The following is a 27,963-nucleotide window of genomic DNA, read 5'->3' as shown; positions in this document are numbered from 1 at the left end:
GACAATTATCGCATGAATGATTGACCCCCGGCCACGCGATATAGTTAGCTTATATAAACGCACTGGATGTAGCCCGGTTCAGTCGCCAGCCAAGAGCACGTCGAGGTGTTACAGGATAATCAAGTGTTCAAGTGAACGGTCAGCAAAGAAGACGGTAACTGAGAAAGTGAACGTGGTACAGTCTGATGCTGTTGCTTAAAAACTTTCTCTCCTGGCGCCCGTACGTCGTAGCATCTGTAAGGCTCTACTCTCAATTTCATTCTAATCCTCTAACGCAAATGGTGTTTGTAAACATTTGTAATAGGCTTGATGTACCATATGGGCACACCATTAGCGCCCATACTAATTGGTGAAAGACTACATACGGCACACCATTAGTCGCCGACTACTAATCGATGAAAGATTACACACTGCAGAGACAACAGAACCGCATGAGTTAGAGGCTTATTTAACGAATACAGCACAAACAAAATTTGCCAGCGTACATATTACGTACCGCTTTAGGTACGTATAGATAGAGGCACGAATAACTAACATGCCGGGTGCCATTCGTTTTGAAAGGGCCTACCAGCTTTACTCAATTGTAAGTTATTGATACTAATTTGAATCGCAGACGGCGATGGCACAGCTTAAAGTGGCAGTTATCGGTCAGAGCCCGTTCGCGGCGGAAGTTTACAAGCTACTAAGGCAAAATGGACACCAGGTCACCGGAGTCTTCACGATCCCCGACAAGGGAAACCGGGAGGATCCGTTAGGTGAAATAATTAATTATCATTTCGTTCACGACAGCTTTTAGGGCAACTGGTGACCATTTTTTATACTTCCACATGCAGCGATGACAGCCAAAGCGGACAATATACCGGTGTTCAAGATCAAATCCTGGCGGAGCAAAGGTGCGATGTTGTCGGAGATCTGGAACTTGTACAGGAGCATCGAGGTGGACTTGAACGTGTTACCATTCTGCAGCCAATTTATTCCTATGGAAGTCATCAACCACCCTCGCCATAAAACCATATGCTACCACCCTTCCATACTGCCCAGACACCGAGGAGCGAGCGCTATAAATTGGTTAGTAGTCTAAAATCAGAAAGCAATATCAGTAATCTAATAATAAAAGAGCCCATGAGTTCAGTGGTCATTTGGACACTGTGTCACTGTGATTATGCGTGAGCGTAACTGATAAGTAAGCGAGAATCAATCGTTTGTGTATGCGTGCAATCTTAAACCGGATCCGCTTCTCGAGGTATCAAGTTTCTGCATTCCGAATGACGGTACTAATAGCCGATAACGGATAACGGGAGGTTAACTATTAAAGCGTAATCAAGCCAAATTAAGCGTTATCTCGGCGATATCAGAACCAACCTCAGGACTGATCTGTAGACGCACTTGAATGAATTCTCGTACTATCCCGATGATGTGCTTAAATATATAAGCGATATCAATTGTATTAGTTAGGATCTTAGTTTGAAAGCGAAAATAACGACTGACCTGTTTCATGTTTAGGACCCTGATAGAGGGAGACGACACAGCGGGCTTCTCTGTATTCTGGGCCGACGATGGTCTAGACACTGGACCAGTTTTGTTGCAGAAGTCCTGCAAGGTGAAACCTGATGACACCGTTGACAGTCTGTACAACAACTTTCTCTACCCTGAAGGAATTCTAGCGATGGGAGAGGCAGTGGATCTTGTGGCGAAGGGAATAGCGCCGATGATTCCCCAGCCAGCGGAAGGGGCAACTTATGATCCTATGATGAACAAAAAGGAGCTTCAGAAAATAGACTGGACCAAGTCTGCGAAACAGGTTCACGACTTCATTCGTGGATTGGACAGTACTCCGGGTGCCTGGACGATGATCAACGGGGAAGAAGTCCGTTTATTCGGGTCCTCTTTGTGGACCGGACAGCTACCGGAGGAGCTGTCCAAGGTGGACGTGGAGGGACGTTCAGGTTTCCTCCACGATGATGGTTTGCTGATCAGCGCTGTCGACGGCAATCTGGTGAACGTGAAGAGAATCAAGATCGGAACCAGAACGATTCCAGCACAGAAGTTTGGCCAACAGAGCGAGGAGACGGCACTGGAGTTCACAGAGGACGAAATGAAGTCTGTCGAAGTCCTGAAGAAGATCTGGAAAGGCGTCCTGAATCTGGACATAGAGAATGACACTGACTTCTTCGCATGCGGTAAGCGTTTAGACCCAGTAGTCGAGGAATTGGTAAGATTAGAATTCTATGCGGCTGTTGATCACAGGTGCTGGAAGCATGGACGTGGTAAGGATGGTGGAAGAGGTGAAAGACAACCTGGGGGTCACCTTGCAGAACATAGACGTCTTCATGGCCCCGGTATTTAGTCAGTTCGCGAGTACAGTGATCCTAGCTGCGCGCGGTAACTCCGGGTCCAAGGAGGTAAAATACGACGCCGTGGAGATTCAGGCGAACAACAGACAGATCAAGTTCCCCAAGCAACTGTTCATCAATGGTGAGTTCGTGAACGGGCGGGGTGTACCTCTGGACACTATCAACCCTCATGACGAGAGCGTCATCTGCTCGGTGGAGTCCGGATCTGTGGAGGACGTGGACAAAGCGGTTAAGGCTGCCAAGAAAGCGTTCGAGGCGGGCGAATGGAGCAAAATAAGTGCCAGGGAACGCGCAGCTCTACTCTTCAAGTAAGCTATTATGTCCGTGACCAAATACTAATCGCTTCGATTCATCAATTTACTAAATAGATTCTTGAAATCAGACTAGCAGACTTGATGGAGGAGCACAAGGAAGAGCTGGCTACGATAGAGACATTGGATTCTGGCGCAGTCTATACTCTAGCTCTGAAGACTCACATAGGTATGTCCATAGAGACCTGGCGCTATTTTGCCGGCTGGTGCGATAAGATCCAAGGCTCCACGATACCCATCACTCACGCCAGGCCTAATCGCAACTTGACCATCACCCGCAAGGAGCCAATCGGTGTCTGTGGTCTAGTTACGCCCTGGAACTATCCTCTGATGATGCTCTCCTGGAAAATGGCAACCTGTTTAGCAGCAGGGAACACTGTAGTAATGAAACCAGCTCAGACTTCACCTCTGACGGCCTTGAAATTCGCTGAGCTCACCGTCAAGGCTGGATTCCCTCCCGGCGTTGTGAACATAGTACCAGGAAGCGGTACAGAGACTGGGAATGCGATCTGTGAACACCCTTTGATCAGAAAACTCGGATTCACCGGATCCACGCCGGTCGGACAAACGATCATGAAGTGCTGTGCGACCAGCAACCTGAAGAAGGTCTCGCTGGAGCTCGGGGGCAAGAGTCCTCTGGTCATCTTCGAGGACGTCGACATTCAACACGCAGTCAGGGTCGGGATGAACAGTGTGTTCTTCAACAAGGGAGAGAATTGCATCGCTGCCGGTAGGTTTCAATCGTGTAATTAACAGTAAATGTTTGCGACGATGATTTTATGTAACGTGTCGATGCTTATGGTTTCTATGACAGGTCGACTGTTCGTGGAGCAATCCATACACGACGAGTTCCTGAAGAGAGTAGTGCAGGAGACGAAGAAGATTAAGGTGGGTGATCCTCTGGACAGGAGCACAAGCCACGGCCCCCAAAATCACAAGGCCCATCTAAACAAACTTCTGGACTTTGTTCGACGTGGAGTTGAAGAGGGAGCGACGTTGGTTTACGGCGGCAAGAGGCTAAACCGTCCAGGATGGTACCTCGAGCCGACGATATTCACGGACGTCAAGGACGACATGTATATAGCCAAGGAAGAGTCGTTCGGTCCAGTGATGGTGATCTCGAAATTCAGCTCCAACAATGTAGACGAAGTGATTAGAAGAGCGAACGATACCGAGTACGGACTGGCGTCTGGCATCTTGACCAAGGACATCGGTAGAGCCCTAAAATTCGCCGAGAAGATCGAAGCTGGCACGGTCTTTATCAATACGTATAATAAAACCGACGTCGCCGCGCCGTTCGGTGGCTTCAAGATGTCCGGTTTTGGCAAGGATCTTGGCCAGGAAGCTTTGAACGAGTACTTAAAGACGAAGACCATCACCATCGAGTACTGATGTAACTTCGACACTGTATTACTCACGTCATTCGCTATTCAGACTGCCGAGACTCGTGCGAATCGATATCCAAAAGAGAATTATACCTAAAATTGCATAGCATTAGCATGGAATCTCCAGTTATCATACTATTTACTCATCTGTGTGACATTTTTGTACATCGTTCTATTTATACAAATAAATTGGAAACTTTTTTTCTATACACACTGCGTGTACCGTTGCGGATGAACGCAAGATCATGCTCCCACGCGTATATGCTACAAGCTACACAAACGGTTTTTTTTTTTCGTGGGCCACCGTAGGATCGTTTCAAAGCTCCAGATGTTTCTACATGATTTTTTGTCCGGAGACAAGTGTGTGCTCCGTTTTTCTCCCGCCGGACCGTTACGCCATTCAGCCTTCCTCTAGAAACTTTCTTTCCCCTTGCGTTAGACTATTTTTTTTTTAGTCGACACGATGGAACAGTCCTCCACTCACGGTAAAATCGTTCCTAAACAGAAATTATTCTGCGACAATTGTCGACAACTTATCAAAATAAACGATAGGAATGAATGCATACAAAAAACATTGCACATCAACTGCATTCAAATTCATTCCGGCCGCCTATTGGTGTGCAACACGCCAGGACGGAACGAGAAGCAGAAAGATCTTCCCCCATGGAAGTCGGTCACGTGTTAATATACCTGGAGGTCAGAAAAGCCCCCATAAAGGCTTCCGAGTAGAAGTAGGTGTGCATGGTCAACAACCCCAGTCGAAGAACAGCTGTTCCCATAAACATCTCTTCTCCCTCCTCTTCATCGTTCGCTTGAATCCCTCCAACCCCTGACGAGAAAAACTATTCTCCACAGTTATTCGGAAACACGAAAGAGCTCGTAAAGAGACCACAGTGGCTTCCTAGAAATTAGGAACTTTATCAGAAAATGATCAAAATCTTTCCCTTTACAGAGAAAATAAAAATAAATTAATCAATGTTCTTGAACCCGAAATTTCGTAACGAACAAAAGAAGAGAAAAATTCAGAGAGGTTTTTGGTAATACCGAATAAATCTATTAACAAATAGAGTTTGGTGTTCTTTTAGAATGAAAAAGCAATGGAAAGGTGTTTCCTTGTTCGTCGTAGGGTCAGGCACGCGTGTAACCGTTTGCCATGATATCAGGCGGAAATTCTGAGGATCGGACTGGGCTGATTCGACGACGGCCGGCATTATTCGTCGCGAACAGGAAATGCAAATTTTTCTGTGGCCCTGGCTGCGGCCCCTTGCCTCGGGACACTGCCCTCTGACCCTTTCCCATTCCCCCGGTCCTCCCGCCCGTCTTTCTCCTTCCAGTCGATCCAACTCGAGCAACGTTGAATTTATCTGGCCGGCCTCCTTCTTTTTTCTCCATCGCGTCGCCTTTCTTTCCAACTAGATCTCTAGTAGATCAGATAACACATTCCACGATTACCAGAGAAACCGTATAATGTTTAGTAGATTAGGACACCTTCGACAAAGAGTTCACTGCATTTTCCCGTACCCTTCGAATAGAAATTATTTTAAAGATTATGTAATACTGTAGTATATTATAATTCTCTTTTCGTAGGAATAAATTGTAGCCCATGACCCTGACCCATCGTTGAACCGCGGATTTTTATGTAAATTACCATTGTACTGCAACACTGGCAGTACCAGGACTGTTGACAACGATGTTCCCGTGGCAGTAATAATTACTGCGATGTTTTTGGCGTGTCGGAGGTGCCAAAAGTAGGATTTTTGAGCCCTCCAGCGACTGATCGGTTGCCGGTCGCTCGCGCATCACAGTTTAGAGCTAGCAAGGTCCCCTCTTTCACGGAGTATCGCACCACGTGTTCCTCTCTTTCTCTCGGAATCCTCCCTTCTTCTCGAGCTGTTCCGCAAATCAAGTTCAGTGTTCAGTCGCCCTCTGCGTCTGGAGGTGTCACGGGGTGTTATGCTCGTATCTTCACGCGCGCGTTCGATGGATAGAAGATCAAAATCGAATAGAAGAATCGATGATGTACAGTGTGCGGATGTATCGTAATTAAAACTCTCTTTATATTGGTCGATTTAACTCGTTCAAATCGGAGAATTCTGAACGTTTGCGCCGGATATGCCGGGAGCGACGTCAACGGTGTCTCGAAAGAGGAAAACGCAGCAAGCTATCGAGCACAAAGAGCTGCACAATTTTCCTGGGTTCCGGTTGATATCAAGCTGGGCGGAAACAAATATCTTTCTGTAGGCCATGCGTGTTCGGTAAGCCAATCTATCGGGTGCTCCGCAAGAAATGGATATATCCATCTGCGATGTGCGCTATCTTCGACAGCCAACTGTTGCTGGCCCTGCCTTTGTTGCCTCCGGTCGGGGATGTTCACCCTCGTGTCCTTACAAGATAACATTCTCATTAACATTTCTGTATCAGATCTTTCACCGAATTCTAAGCATCTTTCTTCTCCCACAGTTCTGCATTCATATATCTTATAAACAGCTCTTTCAGTATCGGACATCTCAAACTCCCTTCTTCTATCGAATCTGCTTCCCTGAAAGAAAGGATCATTGTTAACAAGATATCATTTGAGATTAGAGTTATAATCGGTACAATATTTTAAGCTTGTTGTCTAGAGTTTTTCTGGATCATGCTGCTGCAGTTTTCATTCAACAAACATCGAGTAAATTGAAGTATTGGAAACGCTCATAGAAATTGTCTTCGATGCGTGTCTCTAAAGTATTTGTTTCTTAATGAAACGCATAATGATCATTCCAGTCGGTGTTCAGTTCGGTTATCATTGAAAACGGTTCTGGATACGGCAGCTGTCTTGGCATTTTGATTATGGCGCGAATAAAGATCCTAAACGGGTCAAGACCCGGTACGCGATTCGATTTTAAGCGACTGTATCTCGTTTTGAATCCGCTTCAAATGGATCGCTGCTATTCGAATCAAGCACGGGTCTGACTTTACTAATCAACAGACTGATCTGTGGGACGAATGGTTTACTGGAAAAGTTACCGGAATCGCAATGCAGGCGACGCTGTTTCGTTGAGAGAAAAATGAGTCTCATGTGACTCATCCTGGGTCACAACAGTGACACTAAGTGGGAGAGATTCCCACTCCAGTTTAAGAATCCTTGTTTCCTGGCATTCAGCTTCTTTTTCTGAGCTACATGCGACCTTGTGGTTCATCTAGCTGGCCCCCTAAAGCAGCTGTAAACTGTTATCAGAGTCTGAAAACCAGGCGGTGTCTGACTCCATTTCAAGGATCCTACTATCACAACGTTCGCTTTGTGAACGGAGCAACGAATGATGATGCTGGCGATCACAATCTGCTCTTGTTTGCCGATAATAGAGGGTTCTCTGTAATTGTTCGATGGACTGCCTATGCTACTCGGATCCCATTAATCTCGTATCATCGTAGAGGAAAACCAATGAATCCTTTATTCTCCTTGCTAAATTACTCGAAGATAATCATTTCTGACCCTACAAAATGCAATAATTTAATGATTTAATAATATTAAAATTTAATCATGTACGATTGCTCTAAACAGATTAATTCTAATTAATTGACAAATCCTTCATTTTTCTCGAGCTATTCAAAGATAAGTTCTGACTTTTCGAAGCTACTCTTTGGATCTCCTGGCTCTAAATTATTTTCTGACTGCGAGGGGTCCAAAGTCTGGCAAGATTGCGCAAAACAGATTTGTACGAGCTGGCCTAGGTCCTTGGTCGTCGTCTGCCAACCCTCTGGGACAGCTGAAACACTATGAAACCTGAGGACATCTTTGTCGTCGGCTGATGTGCAGCAGATGTTCGCGTTTCACTTGACGTCAGAAACGCTGGCTGCGCTTCTGAAGGGAACTCCTCGCTCAAGGGGGTCGAGTCTCGGCGAGGGGAAGGAAAGCATCAAGGGTTGAAGCCAGTGGCCGCTAACGTACCAGAAGGACCCTATATTAGTGATCGATAGCGATAACCAGTATTAAAAACCATAAAGGGGATTGAAAATTGTCTAGAAAATATTACCATGTTTCTAAAATGAATTTTATGCTAGCGGTCAGACTTCGCGCAATCGATTCAAACGTTTGTATTCTAGGGGCAAATGCATGCCGAGGAAAACGATCACTTGAAGGACGGTGGGCCACAGCTAAAGCCAAATCTGGCAAGGTAATATCTCGGTTGGTGCACCAGCTATCCGCCCCTTCCTGTTTCCTCTTTGCGAGTTCCCCGGCTAATCTCTACACCGCAGAGTTTCCTGTGGGTGGAGATGCGGAGCCAGTTATAAAGTTTCTGAACAAGGCTCAAGGAACTTCAAACGTTCGGTGTGCCTCATCGCAAACGGTCCGCGTTCCTGAAGAAGGGAAAACGTAGAGAAGAAGAGTGCGTGGAAGAGATTAGAAGAGTGTGTACCAACCAACCAACCATAGTTCCAGAGACTCTGTGCTGTCTGCGATCAGGAAGGATTTTTATTCGGGGCACGTTGCGGCTCATCATCGGGCAACTTTGCTTTCTTTTAAATGCAAGCTGCCCTCTGAAGGGCAACATCGTGCTCGGTAGAATGCAGCGGCAGTGCATCGCTAGTTCACTACATCGTTTACTATTACGTACGGTTGCGTGCAGGCGTATGCGTGAGTTTGTACATGTGTATCGGTTGTGAAAGAGAGACTGTTTGTATAGACGGGGAGAGGGTGCATCGTGCTGCTGGAATAAATCGTTCACGCAAAACTCCTCTGTGTCTTCTTTTCTCGCATTCTCGCATCGTATTGTCTCTCTAACACGCTCGCTGTCCGATTAACGTTCTCCCAGCTGTCTCTAACGCAATCTTTACGCATTACTGTTTAAAATATTGTTGCGTTAATACGATACGGAAGACGGCGAATGTGTTGGAATACGATGCCCTCAACAAAAGCAAAACGCGGCTCGGTTTGCAGATATTTATTTCGTCTTAAACAATTAAGAGTCTTACGAACTATAATTATCTGTCGGTAGCGTGTGACCGTGCAAACGATGTTGCGTCAAACGAACAAGGGAAAAGAAACGTCAAACGGAACGAAAGAATTTATTAGTAAATTACGGCGCGTGCTCGCGACTTATATCTTTTGTCATCACAATTTCATCGCGGTTTTCATTTTTCTACTTCGTTTCATTTCCTAGATCCGTCTGTCGAAGGGATCGGAAACGCCTGTGTTTCTTTGTTTTCACGTCTGTCAAGCTAACGATTATTCTCAATTAATAAAGGGTAAGCTCGAAGCTTGCAGCTTATCACGAATTATTTATATTTTCGTACAGGGTGCAGTATGCAACTGGGACCATTGCAATTACTGCATAGCAGTGGTTTAATTCTCTATAAAAAGGAACCAGTCACTTATAGCTAAAAGTCATTTATTCAGCAGATATTTTAATTGAAATGTTATTCTTTGAATTAAATAGTTTTAGTCATAAGTGGCCTAGTACTTGTTTACAGAAAATTGCTTATGCTGTAACGGCGGGATTTCCAGTTACGCGACAGCACCCCATAAATATATATACGCGTGTGTCTTTAATATAATAAGGCAATTTCGATATTCTTGTTTCTGCTTAAAAAAGTACCATAAATACGACTCAGAAAATGAAGAAACACGGAGCTCGCGTGACAAATTTTATCCACTATAAAAAGTCAGTCTCATTTTTTCATCCTTAGACGTACCTAGACGCGACGACAGCGTGTTCCCGCTTGCAATCTATGTACAATAATTCTTCGCCGTGTCCCGGACCCCGACGGTACGCATGATCCTCGCACACTATGCGGTGACGATCATCGTCCAAACTCAGCTAAAACGCAATAAAAATACTTGAATCCTGAACTACCAACTTGTCTTCGAATTTACAACTATAGAATTATTCGCATACGTTCCTGGACGCAATACACAGCTCTTCTACAAACATTTCAGGTTTTAGCTGAACATTGAAGCTACAACGATACAGCAAACCCAGGACAGTTTTCACAATTTTAACACTTCGTTTATCAAAAACCTACTCGGTTTCTTAATGGCTACATCTAGAAGAAGCTTAACAATTTTCTTCAAACTAAAAGAAATTATAAGCTCTTCGTTGTTAATTTTTAATTTGAGAAAGATTCCTTGAAGAAGACATCGCTGGTAGGTAGCATTAAATAAATTTAAAATTACTCTAAGTGGAAAATGAATTCTAATTAGAGAGAGAGAGAGAGAGAGAGAGAGAGAGAGAGAGCGCCATTTTCTTTTTGTTCACAGCCTTGTGGGTTCGCTGTATTAGCGCATCGTCACCTGCACCAAGTGTGCAATTCTGTTTTAAGTACACGCGAATAATCATCTGAAATGAACGGTTCCCGAACCACGCGCAAATTAAAACTCGCAATTACATATCAGTTTGTGATTTCCCGTTTTGCTGTCTATTTTCTTTCTTTCCCTAACACCATCGGTGCCCGATGATGGTATGGAAAACACGATCTCTCCGTGAACGCTGACTCCGATAAAATTCTTTTTCTCTCTTTTTTTTATACACTGACATTCACACGTACATACGCGCACACATACATCCTTTTTCTTAACGTTAAACATTCGATAAATTTTCAAGTTAGAACCATTAAAAAGGAAATGTACAACAACGTGTAGAACTCTTCAGATTCTGACGTGAAAACACACATCTACTACTCCACCAATTTGCAAAGGGTCTCATTTTATCTTCGTTTAAACCCTCGGATGATACACTTTGTTTATTAAATCTATTATAAATAATCGACGAGTTATACGCCGAAGCTGAGAAATTGGGCGAGTCTAAACAGACCCAGGCACCGTCCGAGGGTCAATAAATATTTCATGTTATAGATTTCTCCTCGGTATGTTACAAAAAGTTGATCGCTTGATTCAGGAGATAAAGACACCGTTTCTCTCGCAGAGTAAATTCCATCTATATAGCTCCACCTGAACCTTTTCTATCCGCAGATTCCGGGTCATTTTGAAACCCTATAACGAGTGTCTAAAATACAAAAATTATATACATTTATTCACGTTCGCTTTTCTTTCAGTTATATGGCAGTGTAGCGACTGCCTTTTTAATCAGCATTCAACCATTCCAGATTTAAATAAATTCCGACAATATGAAGTTGCTTCATAGATGCTGCAATCTGGTTTTAGATTATTTTCATTTACAATAACGAAAGAGTTCTACTCACGAATAAATTCAATCAAATTATCTAGATAAATAAAACAACGAACGAGATTTTATATTCTAGAATAAACATTTGTCCGTGACTAAAATTTGATTACGGATCACGTGTAACCCGGTCTCGGCCATTAACGAGCCTAGTCGAACGGCACGGTATTAAAGCTACAACGAAAGAGAATCGAGCTCGTTAATGATATAAGAAGCGACGCGCGTTATAAACAGCAGGCAGGGGTCCGGATTGCCCTTAGGGATCCACCATCCTCGTTCCGGGAGCAATCCGGAGCAGAAAGCTTGTTGCCCCCTGCCTGGTACACAATGGTGGGCTCGAAACGCACTGCGAACCTCAAGAACTCGGTTCAACGTATTAATCGCACGCTGAAAGCCTTGAACTACCTTAGGGTTACATTAACGTGAGAGCAGAGGTGACTAAATGACAGAAAAAGAGAGAAAGAGAGAGAGAGAGAGAGAGAGAGAGAGAGAGAGAGAGAGAGAGAGAGAAGAGACAGAAGAGTACAATAACTTACAAAGACGATGGTTAAAATCTAAAGGTGAACATTATCGCACGGCTATTATCTCCTAACAGTTTCAAGACCTTCAGCGCTATTTTCAGAGGAATTGCAAGTCCAGGAGTCTGACTCCTTCAGCTAGCTTGGACAACGTTCGAAGCGCTCTACGCTCTAGGGAGGGAATCTGCCCATCGTTGGACGTACAATACTAGGTGTTGCGAGCTTTGGTACAGGCACGTAGAAACATATTAAATACTAATACGCGCAGAATAATTTATACACGTGGTGGTCAGTCAGTTCCCGGTCGTTTGAAATTGGCTAGACGCGGTGGGCAAACCGTTCCGAACGGTTCTAACTCAGCCCTCCTTCTCGGAGGCAACTGGACCCCTCGGACCAGACATGGACGATCGATTGCCTCGCGGGGCAAGGAGACCACGTCTCTGTCTATTTCTCCTAGCAAATCTAGAACCCTGATGGTTGCCCACGCCTGAACAACGGGTTGCTGTGATCCCTGGATCAACGATTACGAACGACATCCGTCGCTGCAGTTTGCCTCCGCTGCAACGGAGAAAGGTACGTGGCCGATGGTGTCTTTGTCGCCGGCTTCTCGCTGCTAGGTCACCAGAAGTGGGATTGAACGTAGCCGCCCCCCATGCCGATAGGATTGAAACGGTGAGGGTGGATCTTCTCCATTCTCATGGCGCCGGGACCACCGCTGCCACCGATGAAACCGCCGTGAGGACCGCCACGGGGTCCGAACCCCCCTGCTCTACCTAGCATGCCAGGCCCGGCACCACCTACGCCCATCCCGCCAATTCCGGGCGGGCCACTGATGCCTCTGCCGCGTCCTCCTCCTCCTCCTCCTCCTCCACCCCCGCCGATGCCGCCACCAGAACCTGAAAAATTCCCAAATAATTAGTGAAAGAATCCTCCAATAATTTGTCAACTAGTCACTCCCTGTAGAGGATCGATTTTCGATAGGGGTGCGTGGGGCATCAGAGAGAAGGTGTTGAATAAAATGGAAATAGGCTGATTGTTTCAGTTTCTAGTGTTTTAATCAAATTTAACGAGCGACTACAGCATCACGCGGACCCGTAGCAACGAGGATAAGAAAGGTATAAGATACTTATGTGGTAGAAGGACTGAAAGAACGAGTGTTGAATAGTGCACGCCGGTGTTAATTCTCTCTCTCTCTTCTCGGACTGGCGCGATTTGTCCTGATGATTCTTCGGACGGTGATGTCGAGGTCTCTCGAGACGTGTACTCAAACATTCTTCAGGGTTTTTTTTTCTGGTTTTCGGGTTCTTCGTTGTGCAACCGGAGGAGACTTAGGGCTTTTGCTGAGATTTCGTTGGAAGCTCCGAGGGTTTTTGTTGGCAAGAAGATGATGGCGTTTATATTGTAGTTGTTTTAGTACAAAAGGTACAGCGAATCGGGTGGTTCGCGCTCGGATGTACAACACATTTAATAAATGTATATATACGCACAACAAGTTTTACGCGTTTTTGCCGTTCACTCTAGCTATCATAGTCTTCTAATATCGATGTAAATAGCGGTTCTTGGCTGTGTGTATGTATGCGTGTGTATTATGTATCGTGTTCGTAAGTCATTTATAACTAGACGAAGCTACTGGAAGCTGTGGAATGGTCATCCAGAAATCTGGACGATTCCGGAGGCGTGGAAGTTTATCTGAAGTTAGATCAATTCTACTGAAACTTCGAATAGATCTATGGAATGTTCGTCAGTCCATAGTTGAGGTCGAAAGCAATTAGAATCTTTCATTTATGGTCATCCAGAGTACTCGATGACCCAGAAGTAGAGACACCACGGCTTCCGCCTCGCACTACATTCAGATTCGAATTAAAAATTAAAACGTGGATCGTTCTTCCTTCTCTGAACGAGCTAATTAGCGACATCTTCCTCGAGGAGAAGAAGGAAAGCACGATGAGTGTTATTATTGGGAATGTCGCAGGTATTTTCGATGCCTCTCAATTTCGTCGCTCTCATCGATTATGGTTGTCGCGAGGCAACCACGGAAGGAACACGGTGTGTACGACACTTTACATGTTCGAGGTCTGTCGATAATGCTACTTTTCGATCGAGAGAAACAGAGCGAGAGAGGGGGAGAGAAGCAGGAAGAGAGCGAGGAAGAGAGAGCGCCGCAAGTTTTTATTTTTCTCTTTTTTTTTGTCTTTTCTCACAAATATCCGTGTGATGCGCGAACTCTCCGAATTCACACGATTTTTCTCGTTGATTCTTTTTTTGCTTTTTTTGTCGGTTTTCCCTTTCTTTCTCTCGTTTGACGATTTTTGCATTTTGTTTTTCCTTATCCGTATCACAGCCATCGTTAGCACTACTGGACTTCAGAATTAACCATTTCGCAACGATCCGTTTTTTAAAAACTTCACGGTTTTCCTTTAGTTTTACTACTTAACACGTTTTTAAAATTAGAGAACTCTTCGGGCGTATTTACAATGCGTGTCTTCTCGACGTCGTTGCAACGTCTCGCGTCGTTCCTCCAGAAACAATCAAGAGTTAACACAAGTTCGTTAAAAGTATCCTCTCTCACTTCAGTTTCAGGCTTTCCCCAAGTGAGTTGTGCAATTTTCAGGAAATACTGATATAGGTAAATGCACATTTGTAATATTCTATTTTTTTAATAATAATTCTTTCTATGTATATGGGAAAAACGATGCGAGTTCGTTTCCGCAGCATGAATATAATTATTATATTCTGAAGAAATATGTTCGAAAAACCTTACTCATTAAGACCGTGTTCTAACTTAACTGCTAATTAAATTTCTCAAGTATTCAATAATCATTTTTTAAATATCCAGCCTCGCCTTTCTTTATCATTTCTTTATATCCCTTCCATATAAACACACGCTTTCGTGTTATTCTTTTTTGAATGAAGATGATTCGTCTTCCTTGACACGTGTGTGCGCGCGTGTGTATGTGTATATGTGTGTGTGTGGTGCGCGCGCGCGCGCGTGTGTGAAGGATATAGAAAGAAATTCACAGCAATCGCGCAAATTTTCTTATTGAGAGAGTATTCCCTTTTAGGTGAAACACAGTTCAAATACCGGCGCATTCGCAATATTAAATTCCTAAGAGATTTCAACCAATATAATTAGATATCGATACTTTTCGACCGGGGATGCACAACCAATTTCTTCGTTAGTTTTATATTTGTTTAGATAATATATTATCATACGTAGGTTGAATTAAATATACAAGCGAACGTATCGTAAGAAAAATGGCAAATTTTAATGAAAATGATTTTCACACACCCTCCAGGAGGATTCGAACAACAACCGTTTCTAGTGAGCGGTCGAAGACTCTAATCGCTCGGCCACAGTGGTCTCGTTAGTATAACACTTTTAGTTTCGTTAGTATTGCTTTCGTAATTACACTGTGTTCGAATTCGTGCCGCTTATTGCTGGACGGTGGTTGTCCCGGGTGACAAGAATGCAGGTAACATCGGTAATATCCATTCTTAAAATGCAACTACCGATGAGAAATGCAATTCGGAACGAACCCATAAGAGTTGTACATACCCGTTCTCGATTAAGCGTATCTGAAACGCTGTCTATTATCGGTAATCGAGTGAGGTCTCGATGACAAGTCGTGCCTCCTACGTCGCAACGTCCGAATGGAATCATAATATGATCTACATTTTATACGAGAGATAAATATACGCGCAATAGTCGCGAAAATTCGATCAAAAAAAAAGGAACGATTGTCAGGGTCTGTTCGTGGGAGATACGATCATTTCTCTATCTAATCAGGACCTATAATCTCTCCTGCGGAAACGTTTCGACCGATCTTTTTTTTATCTATATGTAATATATTAGGATCAAAAGGACGAAAGTTTTAGTAACAGCGGAGATCGTGTTTAACATCTCTCTAAGAAGAATCGCCACTGTTCGCTTAGCCGGTCGATCAGGATTTTTCTTTTTGATTTCGATTCGATTCGACTCGAAGCTGACGCGCGAAGCTTGTACGTCAACAGAACTCTTTCTCTCTCTCTCTCTCTCTCTCTCTTTCATTTTTTGAATAGTTTCGCTAACTACGTACGCGTCCATTTTCGACGGACACATCATGACGAACTTTTGACTGTCGCGTCGACGATCGTAAAAATTGTGCAACGTTTCGACTACTTAAAATCACTGTCAAAACTGGGGAACATCTTAGTCTATTCCTAAAAACAGACTGCCTCGTGTGTCCACAGGATCAGTCTCTGAACACGTCCGAGGGTTTTTCTCATTGCACAGAGAGGGTTCAACGCATGGACCACGTACAGCGAACAAAGAGAAACTGAACAGACGAAACGAGAACGTTGAGCTTCAAAATCTTTTCGTTTTATAGAATAGATTTAGTTGGTGTTTCTCTGCTTTCGGGTCTACGCGTTCAACCACACACAGACTGGCCTCTCTTTCTCGGTTTGTTTCGGTTACAATCGTTTGAGCAAATTGTGTCGTTAATCTCGAATTACAAACAGGAATACTGTACTCTCTTTATATATCATCCGGCGAATCGTGAAATGAAATTCAAGCCTTAGGAACCCGTACGATTTATCGCGATTCGACGAACGCTCCCGGAGGACACACTTCCGGTTGACGTCGTACGCCTACACTGCTTCGTCTTATCATACAAAACATAACGAACGAACATGAATGCCTCCGTTCGCGAAATGAAATTATCACCTTTCTAATATCGTTGAGTATTTTATCGAGTTACAATGGTAAACAACGGTGGCTGGTGTTAAGCGCACTTGAATCATGCCAATATTCATTGTTACCCCAGTGGGAGACTCGTAATCATAAGTGCAAGATTAACAACGTACGATACAACCGAACTAGAAAGCATTTTTCTCTCTTTTTAATAAAGATAATGCACATAACGTTGGTATTTAATCCTGGTCGTATACAGACGTTCTCCTTCGTGGATTGGCGAGCATAGAAATGAAAATGGCATGTTAAAGAATTATTCGAAACATTGAAGAGTATGTATGCACAGTAATGGACAAAATTGTTCGGTCCTTCCTCTACCTATTTTATTGCAGTCTTTGATTTAATCGAGTTTGCAGGAAGCCTCGAGTATGGTCGCTATTCGACTAGGCGACACGTCCAAACAGTTTAGTCCATCGCTGTAGCAATAATTGCTTGATACTGGACACAGCCATGCATGGAACAAATTTTCCATTAAAGCCACACGTTTCTGCAAATGCAATCTGTCCAGAGCTAACCACGGATTAGCAACGACGCTCGCTAAAGAGTAATTATTCGCAGGCATACAACAAGTTGGTGTGTCAGGCAAACTGCGGGTTCTATGTATTGCTGAAACCAATCAGAAGATCACAATTTAAATACATCTTTCTATACATGTTCGATGAAGATGAAACCGTTTCAGCAGGTGATCTGCTGATTACTTTTAGCAATATATACACATGTATGGAAAGGTATAAATAGCTATACGTTTCTATACATATGCATGTAATATAAGTACATAATAAACAATTCGCAAAATGTTGTGTTACACAGAATCCTACTGAGAGCACATAAAGAGAAGATACGATTTTCTTAAAACATAAAACACTACAGGCGTTAATCAGTCGTAATTCAATTACAATTAGACGAGAGAGAAAAACACATAAATAAATAAAGAAACCCCTAAGTGTTTTACATTCATTTAGAATTTTAGAGGATGATGAAAACGAGCGATTTAACAGTTTCTTCTCTTAACAGAAAATGTATTTCCAAAGTGTTCTTAAATGATATGTAACGAAACACATATGTAGTACGTTATGAGGTACCTTACCGAAAAAAAAAAAAAGAAAAAATACATACAAATATGAGATATAAGTAAGTATACATAATTGCTGACACAGAAAAAGAGATCTAGAATGATGTTCCAGTGTAGCTTGAACAAAGTCGAGAAACGATTAGGCAAAATCAATATAATAGCAGTGGCGGCAACTAGAACAACAGAGTTGCAAGTTCACTGATCCAGGCAATGTTCAAACACAAATATTCTAAACCAGCCTTGTGTGTGCAAAATACATCTTAGCCAAAAGTGTCTCTTTTTTTTCGTCTTTTTTCTGTTTTTCTTTTCAACACAAGCTGCCACTGACTAGCACAGGATAATAACATATCATTTTTTTCGTTTGGTTGTCTGCTTGTCCGTTAAAAGTATCATTGCACACAAAACAACACATATTTCTATCACAATAGCACTACACGTTTGCTTTCGTTCGGTGTCCTTCTGCGAAGGAACTTTGGCTGAATTTCACTGCCAAAAAATCTTCCGTCACACATGTGATGTAATCTCAATCTCATGCGCACAACTTGGAGAAAACTTGTCAACAAAACAGAAAACACAGGAGGTTGGGAGGGAGGAAACAAACAGTAGCGAAAAGAAACGTGTTCTCCACAATATTCGCAGAACATTACTGTATAACGTTGCGCGCATTAGAACGCAAACAGCATTTTCAATCTTCGCTGTACTTTGATTTAGATGCAGCCATATCTGGCAAATAATTCAAATGTTAGACAATGTTCTCAAATCTTCTACGCACCGTCAACAATGCGCTAGATCTCTCCCATCGTAAAGATCGATTACATCGTTAACGGCGCGCACCAGAAACAGCATAATTATTTAAAATGTGCACGTGTACACCTTGCAACTACATTACAGAATTTCTTTAAATGATATCACTATTACGTTTCACTTGCACATGTGTCACCATGAGAAAAGAATAATGATTAACACGACAAGAGTTAAAAATTATGAGAACTAAAGAGGAGAGAAAGAGAGAAAGAGAAAGAGAGAGAGAGAGAGAGATAGGATGCGCTCTATTGATCAAAAAATTCCTTAAATATTGGTGCTTCTACGATTCCAACAATGGCAATAATGAAACGAACGCACTGATTTACTGCGATTCCGTTAAGATTTAGAAAAGAAGCCAAAATGCAAGTATCACCTGACAGTAAAAATCTATCTCGTACTTCTTTCCATGTTTAGATAAAGACCTTGCAATAGAAAAAATAGATAAGGGGTTATTACACAGCTGTTGTTTTTAATTGTGAGAATTTTTAATGTCAGGTTGTAGAATAAAGAGGTACGGGCAAGGCTAATGGTCTGTGGAAGACTATAGTCCACTTACCTCGACTCTGATTATATCCGGCTTGCCACCCTGCATAATATGCCGCCTTTTGTTTGCCATGTTCCTCCGCGATTTTTACGCTGAGCGGCTCCGATCCACCCTCTGGTATCGTGCCATGTAGTCTTGCGATCGCTTCTTGCGCCTCTTCTCTTTTATCAAATCTACAAGAAGAAACAGACATAAGAGAGAATCAAAGAAAACATGATACTCGTAAAGAGGTCCGTTGGCAGAGATATGACGGTATAACCGATCTTCTGCCAGCTCTCTGAGGTCTAATACAAGATTTATCAAGAGTGATCTAGAGCATGCTATAAAAGTGGTCTCGTTACGGATCCCTAAAATCTGCCAAAATTAATAGAAATTGTCAAACTAGATTCGCATCTATTTCCAGCCAGCTGACACAGTTTTCATACTATTTCCTACAACAAACCGGTGTGCGTAACGCACAATCTGTGCTTTAAGGTGATCTAAGTAGGTTGGTGGGTCGTCGAGTAGGGCAAAATCGAAAATTATGCAAGTGGAAATCCGGCAAGAGACACGTGTAAAAATAATTTGGCAGCAAAGATATACACGCGGGGAAATAAATACGCGTATGACATTATATACACGACGCGAAATCATTGCATAATGACAAAGCAATTTCTCTACCACTGGGAACAACTGCTTCATCACCCTGAGGAGCGTTCTAATTTTCTAGAGACTTAGGCGCCGATCAACAAACACATTTAATGACTCTCTCATACGTTGCTATCTTTGCATCATATTACCAATTATGACAACAATGGTACATTGCCAGAAGGCATTAACATATTTCTTCTATTAGTATAATGATTTTTAACAAACTATCATGCTAAACATAAGTGCTTTTACCTGACAAATGCCACACCTCTTGGGAGTCCGGTGAGTTTGTCCTTTAAAATGTTCTTTTGTACGATGTTTCCATATTTGCTGAATATGTCGTCAATCTGACTCTCAGTTATATTTCTGAGAAGAAAGGAACAAAAGTTAGATACCTACATAACTCTAATAATAGTCTAATATTTTCATCTCGAACGAGTACCTTGGTAAATTTGTAACATAAAGATTGGTCTCTTTGATCTCCTCTCCTGATGGTCGTGCAAAAGATACCTTTAGCCTTTTGTTCTGAACCTGCAGACCATTTAAGGTATTTATGGCAGTTGCTGCATCTTCAGCTTTCGCATAGTTGACAAATCCAAAGCCATAGCTATAGCCAGACTACATAAAAAACAAAGTATGATGATTTATCAGGAAATACGTTTTGGTAGAAGTATGTTACAGTTTTTACTTACTTTGTAGTCCCTCATTACACGACAGGACTCCACAGGTCCAATCGTTACGAATAAGCTATAAAGATCTTTTTCGGTCATGCACTGTGGAAGATAATTAATAATCAAATTTGTCCGTGGCTCGTCGATGTTTTTGCTTTGCTGTTGCTGTGGCTGTAACTGTTGTTGTTGTTGCTGAGGTTGAAGCTGTTGTTCTCGCTGATCCGTCATGTTTGAAGACTCCGCAGAATTTTGTTCGACTTGCTGGTTTGCAAGTTGATTCTGATCCTGAGTAGGCTCAACCAATTGAGTGTTCTGTCGCTGTGATTGCTGCGTACTCCAACTGATACATCCCAGCAAAACCATGGATGGGGTCAGCAAATACAAAAAATATAAACAAAATCATTACTACGTCTTCCCCGTGCGACGCCATGATCGTTGCTTGGTCTGTGTGCTTTTTCAAATACTCTCGCTTTCTTAAGCAATTGAAAATAAATAGAAAATAAATCTGCATATATACAATATTTGTATATGATGCCAGACCTGTGTGTCAGAAACAAACAAACAAAGGCAAGTAAGGACAAAACAGAACCAGCGAACAGCCACGAATAAAGCAGACTAAAAATCAAACAAAGCGCAAAATTGGCAAAAGAGATAGTAAAGATTCAACAAAGGTTACAAAGCACAATGGATTTACCTCCAAATAATAATCTTATGAATAAATACTGCATAAGAACACTGTTTCAGTTAGTTTTCTATACAGAATAATTTAGGTCCAATCTGAACCTAAAACACCTGCATCATAACCTGTTAACGTACAAATTCAACAACGTGAAATCGCTAAACAAACAATGAACATAGAACCTCCAGTTCACGAACAAGAATTCAGAATGATCCGAACATTTCGTCGCAACTTAATTTACGTATATAATAAAAAAATAAAAAAAAAATAAAAATGAAAACAAAGATAGTAAGCTTCATTCAAGAGCAATTCCACACGTACCGAAATGGATGTTTGTTTATTGTTTATGAGTAGCACCGTGATTTTTACTGGGGATGCGATACAACACACTCAGATTCGTCTCGAAATTAATAACCCCCTCGATGATTCCCTCGTTTCCCGATCAACCATTTCAACGCTCGCTCCATGGTAAGAGAGAAGAACGAAAAAGAAATTGACACTTTTCGTCGGGAAGAACGGGAGTGTAGCCGTGTGGCCTTATTTTGAAGAGGCCCGGGGAAAAGCGAATGGCCCGGCGGATTCGTGAATCGACCAAGCTGTCAGACTATGGAGGGAGCGAGAGGAAAAGAGGCCACGGGGACGTGTGCGAGTGAGACAGAGACGGAGAGAGCTGGGGCATCGAGAGTATCGAGAGAGAACCAGCGGGAAAGAGAGACAGAGCGGGTGAGGGAGAGAGAGGGAGGGAGAGAAAGAAACATACACACACACGCAGAGAGAGAGAGAGAGAGAGAGAGAGAGAGAGAGACTTACGCACCGAAGCAGGAGGGTGCGTTACGGTCAAAGAAGCACAGCCTAAGGAAAATCGGTGAAAAGGGCAGCACTCGCAGTTGTCCCGTGTGTCACGCGCGTATGCGACGCTCACTGTACGCTAACAATTATGTAAGCCAGCCGCGGCTGCATCGCGAGAACTCACGATTATTGTTATCACCGAGGAACGTTCGTCTCCACGGTTACGTTGATACCAAATGAGGGAGTGTTTCGATGCACGCGGGACCGAAGAACGCAGCGAGAAAAGAATCGCGGAGGAACTGCGCCGAGGCCGGCACGATCTACACGACGTACGCAAACGTACTGAGCCCCAGCCCTGACCTGCCTCGCGCGCGGCACCCTCTCGCGGTACACACTATCCCCACCACCCAGTATTTTCACCGCGGAAATGTGTGACAGGCATGCGCAGTCATCCACTCGACCCGTCCCGCCTAAATTTTAGACCCGGCCATTATTTAACCCTCACAGCACCGACGATGCCTGGGTCCCTCAGGACCCACAGTTTTTTTCATCCTGTAATGCTATTCTCGTAGCTTCAAACAAATTTTCTGTAAACAATTTTCTCTACTACATTATCAGGTTTGAATTTTTTAACCTTTGAAACTAGTAAACTTTCACTGCAGAGCTTTATGCAAAATTTTCTGCATTGATTATAATACATAGTCACTGAGAATTCTATTTATAGATTTCCAGTGTTAATTGTCTACAAATCAGGCAAATTAAATTTCAGATTGAATTAGTTACTTCATGGCCAGCTGATCAGACATCCAAATATAGAATTATCGAATAATGTTTCGTATTTTCAAATAGAAATTTTTGTTGGAATGATACCTGGATCTGTTAAGTTTTTGGCACTCGTTTATGTCAATTAGGAGTCGATGCCAATTTCTCTCCTATTATTCTCCCTGTCTCCCGGACTGGCGATTTTTAAATAGACCTCAATTCAAAAGATAAATTTCATACAGCCATTAGATAACCTTGCACACTTTATATGTAAACGTAAACACAATAGAGATCCACAAAGAGAACCATGCAGTAGGGGGAGAGAAGGGAGGGGAGTAGCTCAATGAAGCGCGCGCCCTATATATTTTCAAAATCGATTTTCTCGGAAACGGAAACTTGCACAAAAAATTTTACCCTATGTTTTTGTTGTTGATATTGTATGTAACCTTGAATAGCGTACTTCTGCGACTGCAGTATTTCTTTTTTTTTTTTAGATACAATGATTAAGCGTACCTTGGCAACATCTCACGGTAGGGTATCATGAACATTGTAAATTCGTCTCAGAGCAAAATCACACATAACATGAGAAAATAAGAGTTTAAATTAGAAATTGTTCATGTGAAACGGAAAACAATGATTCCTCTTTCTGGTTCCTGCATGAACGGATGCATTCGTTCGTCATTTCTTATGCTCTATTTTGTTTCGTAAAACGAGGTTACTCTATCAATCGTTGACAAATTCCGAATTCCGTAAAATATTGTAGAACACGTAAAACGTAAAAACAATTTCTAGTGTGTTGTCTGTATTGAATGAATAAAAGGTTGCAAGAGAAGAAAGACTGAAAAGCCATTATTCCCTTTTCATTCTTTCGGTTCACCTTTTATTCGAGAATTTAACTTCCCTCGAATTCTATAGACTGTAGACTATAGACCATCCGACACACTGCATTGCGCTATTACGCAGCCGCTACCGGTGGCCAGTTTGCGGTCCAAACTGTGACAGTTTCGATAGAAAATGTTATGCGCAATAGAGAACGGTATAACAACAAGAATCCAAAATACGAAATTCTCTGCAAACTTTGTTTGGATCCGTTCTAACCTTGATTTGAATGCTCGCACCTGACGCAATCGTAGAATTAATGTATTGCATCTTTACACAATATATTAGAAACGAAAATGAAATTTTTTTCACATATACGTATGAAACTTACCCTGTCCTTAGGTCAGAGGCATCTTGCGCAACTGTTCGTTCTTCAACATTCATCCCGCTCACTCATGAAACATACCACCAACTGTCAACGCGTTTCCCGCTTCCACTATTTTTCATTTCTGCATATTAATCCTATCGCACTCAAGACGCTGCTTCTTCGAGCCGGTGGCGCATTTTATCGCGAGTCGCGACTTTCCTTTCTTTATACAGAGACGACAATAATGCGAGCACGTGCCTGTAGATATGCAATAACGATACTTTCGTGAATTTAGATCTGCCACAGATTAATTAGTGGCTTGCCGATGACGGATACAAGAATGTAAGAAAAATGAACCGCGAGAACTCATTGCACTTCAGTTGTTGTGCGGTAAATCGAAAGTACAACGTACATCTGCCACTTGATGTTTTGCAATATAACAAATGAACGATAAATAATAAAAACCGAACGTTTCCTATCCATTCACTTTTTTCCAGTTAACATATGCAAAGGCACACATGTCGTCCTCGAATTAAACGAACAAAATAGTACTACATGCATGAGCGTAAGTCGGGTTGCAGTTAACGATCACTCTTATAGGTTAGGTTCATGCAGGAACGTATCTTCTCTTTGGCGCCATGTTTATCTGGATTTGAAATTTTCTCCTATAACAGAACATTTATCAAGATTTAAATTATAGTATTACTAACCGAACAGAAATCTTTTACATAATATGCGCTTCATTTTTATTTTTATACGTTTTTCGTATCGCTGCATAATACATAAAATCCGTAAATTAAATATTAATTAGAAACTACACGAATCTAATAAATATTCACTCTAATCATACTTTAAATTACCATGCGAGCAGAGAATAAAGAATTGAAGATCGAACAAATCAAAAAATCCAGATAATACTGATAATAATATTAAATCTTAATTGCTTTTATACTCGATCAATATTCTTATTCTGCATGTTTATTTGATATTGCATCTGTAATAATTATCAATATAAATACGTATAAAATGGTATAAATTATACATTATACATTTACATGTACATGTAAAGCAGCTTAATATCATAGATAATACATTATGATAATTGTGTGTAGGTACAAATTGCTACCTTCAGGAGAATCCAATAAATAATTCAATTATAAGTTGCACAAGGCACGCAATTCCGAATGCGTTGCTAGGGAGTAAAGAGATCATTATGGAAACCTTATTAAAACCAGGAGAAAATTTTATCTCAGCATGGAGAATCCTTTTCTTGTTAAACGGAATGGCCTGCATTGTATATAATGTTTGTTTGATCCTGGGGATGTGTGCACCGGTGTTTCACTGTTTTCCTTATCCCATGCATGCCTGGGGGACTCGATGCCAAAAGGGCTGTAAAGCTTTGTCGGGGTTCTACCCAACAGTTGACGAGTGCGTGTCTGAGGTGTTTGTATTTTGCACATACTATTCGGTGATTGTTGTTCTTCCAATCTTTGGCGTCTGCGTGTTGAGCTTTTGAATTTCTAAAACAGGAACAAGTTGTTAAAAATATAGTGGTCACGATTTAATAGGACATTGTGCAACTATAGAATTGTTTAAAATTTGATTTAGTTAGACCTGCGAAATAGTTCCAAAGGTTGTGCGTACAGAAGATATCGTCTTGGATAATTTCTCGGCTCCGCTCCGCAGTGCCCTTCGAGAATCCGCTGACATATTTCCGAGCGACAAGTTGTTCCAGCCTCGGTCACTCGATTGTTTGTCTTTCGGCGTCTTTTCCTTGCACGAATCGCTGGACTTATCCTTCTCAAAGCGATCCTGAAGCCGACGCCTCAAATTCTTCGAGTTCTTAGTGATCTCTGGCGAATTTTTTACGCTCAGCACCTCCCGGTGAAACGTGAACGAAACACTTCGCGAATCCGGTCTCATGGTTTTCAATTCTTTTCCTCTTCTTCTCTAGATCGATTAGAATGCTTTGGACGCCTTCGACTTATATTAGAATTGTACTGTGAATTGCAAATAAATAAAGTGAACACCGAACGAAATTGCGTTCATCCCTCGGAGTACGTTGCAAGCAGTTACATGAGCGTGGTTGCCCGTTGCCAACCGTCACCGCCAGTGTCCAGAAAATAAGAATGGCCGCGTTACAGTTGATCAATTTACCGCAACTTCCACTTATGTACAAATGTTTTATGAAAACGATCGCAGATTGCTCAATTTATTAACTGCATTCAAATCTGAAAAAGATCTTTATACTCGATGATAATATTTCATCGTAAATCGAGTTAATGTTTCAAATAGCGTTCCTCAACCGCTGGACCCTTTAAAATTTTTGACGTAATGAGAACTACTTTACACCAAAGCGAAGATCTGGTATTATTTTTATTCATATATATTTAAAAGATTTTTTATAAATATTAATTAAATTATTTTAGCGATTTGTACTACTATGGAGCAAGTTTAACTAAAATCGTTTTATATTTCTTGAAAAAATACAGTTGATGTCCAGGCAAGTGGTTCGTAATTCCTGAGCATCAATTATTTCGGAAGCATCCTTCTAGATGGCGTTTAAAAACTGTCAAAAAATAGGTATATATTGGTTATCCTTGCTGAACAAAATTTATTGTTGTTATCGTGAACTTGTTGTCCGATAAGAATTCCAGGCGAAGTTTAACGCATTTAATTTCATGCAAGGCAAATACCTATCAGAAGAAAAATATATGGACGATATAACTTCTATCTTCGGTAAACTAAAATTTTTTAAATAAAAATCAAGAGGAAAATTGTAACTTCGAATTAGCTGCCTTCTATGATGACACTGCAAATATCTTGACGACGAAGATATCCTTTTTATTTGTTATATTTCTTACATATCCTGACTTGATTACGGTAACCTCAAATATGAGTTACAACAAAAAGGTATCGTACTTTTATAATCCTGACGTTGGGAACTTTCATTATGGCCCTGGTCATCCAATGAAGCCTCATAGACTTTCTGTGATCCACAGTCTCGTACTTAATTATGGCCTGCATAAAAAGATGCAAATATACCGTCCCTATAGAGCCAGCACTCATGACATGTGTCGTTTCCATTCTGACGAGTATGTAGAGTTTCTACAAAGAGTGACACCACAGAATTTGCAAGGATACACGAAGTACCTTAGCCACTTCAATGTAGGAGATGACTGTCCTGTCTTCGAAGGACTGTTTGACTTCTGCTCCATGTACACGGGAGCATCCTTAGAAGGGGCTACGAAGCTGAACAACAACTGCTGTGACATAGCCATCAACTGGAGTGGAGGATTACACCATGCAAAGAAGTTTGAAGCATCCGGTTTCTGTTATATCAATGACATTGTGATAGCAATCTTGGAGTTGTTGAAATATCATGCAAGAGTTCTTTACATAGATATAGACGTTCATCATGGTGATGGAGTCCAGGAGGCATTCTACCTCACAGACAGGGTAATGACTGTATCATTCCACAAGTATGGAAACTATTTCTTTCCTGGAACTGGAGACATGTATGAAATCGGTGCAGAAAGTGGAAGATATTACTCTGTGAATGTACCACTGAAGGAGGGAATCGATGACACCTCTTATGTACAGGTGTTCAAGCCTGTGATATCTCATGTAATGGAGTTCTTTCAGCCTACAGCAATTGTGCTCCAATGTGGTGCAGACTCCCTCGCAAACGATCGTCTTGGCTGCTTCAGTTTAAGTACGAAAGGACATGGGGAGTGTGTGAAATTTGTCAGAGACTTGAACGTTCCTCTGCTCACTGTAGGTGGGGGTGGGTATACCCTGCGCAATGTTGCACGTTGTTGGACGTATGAGACCTCTTTATTAGTCGATGAACAAATAAGCAACGAGTTGCCTTACACAGAGTATTTAGAATACTTTGCACCTGATTTCACCCTGCATCCCGATGTTGTCACTAGACAGGATAACGCCAACAGTAAACAATACCTGGAAGCAATCACGAGACATGTGTATGATAATCTAAAAATGATACAACATTCTCCCAGCGTTCAAATGCAGGATGTCCCCTGTGATGCTCTACCACCTGAAGAGGAGAGGCAGCCAGAGCCTGATCCGGACTCTAGACAGAATACACAGGACACTGACAAGATGGTTGAACCAGCCAATGAGTATTATTCAGGAGAGAAAGATCAGGATAAAATGGACGTGAGCGAATCGTGATAAAGAAATGAATTAACTACCTAATGTAATTGACGTAAATGACGTTGCCCTAGAACACTAAGGTAGAGAAGTAAAGCATGAGATATAATATTAAGTTCATAATTGTAAATACTGTGTAAATATACCTTGAGAAACATTAAAACTATTTCTTACTTCTATCTGGTTATTC

At 42.0% G+C, this 27,963-nt stretch overlaps 4 protein-coding genes and 1 long non-coding RNA gene across 23 annotated transcripts; 2 read left to right on the top strand and 3 right to left on the bottom strand.

The window, feature by feature from the left end:
* The first annotated feature begins 64 nt into the window (after positions 1-64).
* Positions 65-4,259, top strand: LOC117226795 (cytosolic 10-formyltetrahydrofolate dehydrogenase). 3 transcript variants are annotated; one of them, XM_033481492.2, is made up of 8 exons: positions 82-236; positions 305-504; positions 614-755; positions 834-1,068; positions 1,504-2,180; positions 2,248-2,662; positions 2,737-3,395; positions 3,480-4,259. In XM_033481492.2, the coding sequence occupies exons 3-8, from the start codon at positions 620-622 to the stop codon at positions 4,055-4,057; spliced, it is 2,700 nt and encodes an 899-aa protein (XP_033337383.1). In that variant the 5' UTR covers positions 82-236; positions 305-504; positions 614-619; the 3' UTR covers positions 4,058-4,259. The 3 variants fall into 3 exon arrangements, with proteins under 3 accessions (XP_033337382.1, XP_033337383.1, XP_033337384.1); XM_033481493.2 differs by having other exon boundaries at positions 113-220; XM_033481491.2 differs by lacking the exon at positions 305-504 and having other exon boundaries at positions 65-236.
* Positions 4,184-8,809, bottom strand: LOC117226796 (uncharacterized). The gene is made up of 3 exons (XR_004491910.2): positions 7,057-8,809; positions 4,617-6,589; positions 4,184-4,547 (listed from the first exon to the last, which is right to left on the bottom strand). It is a non-coding gene; the product is annotated as an uncharacterized LOC117226796 (long non-coding RNA).
* Positions 8,810-8,957: 148 nt separating this feature from the next.
* Positions 8,958-24,145, bottom strand: LOC117227098 (protein sex-lethal). 16 transcript variants are annotated; one of them, XM_033482044.2, is made up of 7 exons: positions 24,010-24,145; positions 23,622-23,855; positions 20,203-20,521; positions 19,953-20,128; positions 19,763-19,876; positions 18,893-19,053; positions 8,958-12,624 (listed from the first exon to the last, which is right to left on the bottom strand). In XM_033482044.2, the coding sequence occupies exons 2-7, from the start codon at positions 23,672-23,674 to the stop codon at positions 12,347-12,349; spliced, it is 1,101 nt and encodes a 366-aa protein (XP_033337935.1). In that variant the 5' UTR covers positions 23,675-23,855; positions 24,010-24,145; the 3' UTR covers positions 8,958-12,346. The 16 variants fall into 16 exon arrangements, with proteins under 16 accessions (XP_033337935.1, XP_076377702.1, XP_033337937.1 ...); XM_076521587.1 differs by adding an exon at positions 22,520-23,529 and having other exon boundaries at positions 23,622-24,130; XM_033482046.2 differs by having other exon boundaries at positions 20,203-20,721; positions 23,622-24,130.
* Positions 24,146-24,557: 412 nt separating this feature from the next.
* Positions 24,558-26,006, bottom strand: LOC117227099 (uncharacterized). Of its 2 annotated transcripts, none has more exons than XM_076521595.1 (2): positions 25,242-26,006; positions 24,558-25,117 (listed from the first exon to the last, which is right to left on the bottom strand). In XM_076521595.1, exons 1-2 carry the CDS (start codon positions 25,518-25,520, stop codon positions 24,842-24,844), a joined length of 555 nt encoding a protein of 184 aa, XP_076377710.1. In that variant the 5' UTR covers positions 25,521-26,006; the 3' UTR covers positions 24,558-24,841. The 2 variants fall into 2 exon arrangements, with proteins under 2 accessions (XP_076377710.1, XP_033337953.1); XM_033482062.2 differs by having other exon boundaries at positions 25,212-25,850.
* A 161-nt stretch (positions 26,007-26,167) lies between these two features.
* On the top strand, positions 26,168-27,952 carry HDAC3 (histone deacetylase 3). The gene has a single exon (XM_033482041.2). The coding sequence runs from the start codon at positions 26,493-26,495 to the stop codon at positions 27,792-27,794; it is 1,302 nt and encodes a 433-aa protein (XP_033337932.1). The 5' UTR covers positions 26,168-26,492; the 3' UTR covers positions 27,795-27,952.
* Positions 27,953-27,963: the final 11 nt, after the last annotated feature.

This window comes from Megalopta genalis, chromosome 5 (genome assembly GCF_051020955.1).
Source record: "Megalopta genalis isolate 19385.01 chromosome 5, iyMegGena1_principal, whole genome shotgun sequence".
Taxonomy (NCBI): Eukaryota; Metazoa; Arthropoda; class Insecta; order Hymenoptera; family Halictidae; genus Megalopta; species Megalopta genalis.
Note: the sequence above shows the minus strand (reverse complement) of the source record. Positions and strands in the feature narration are given on the sequence as shown.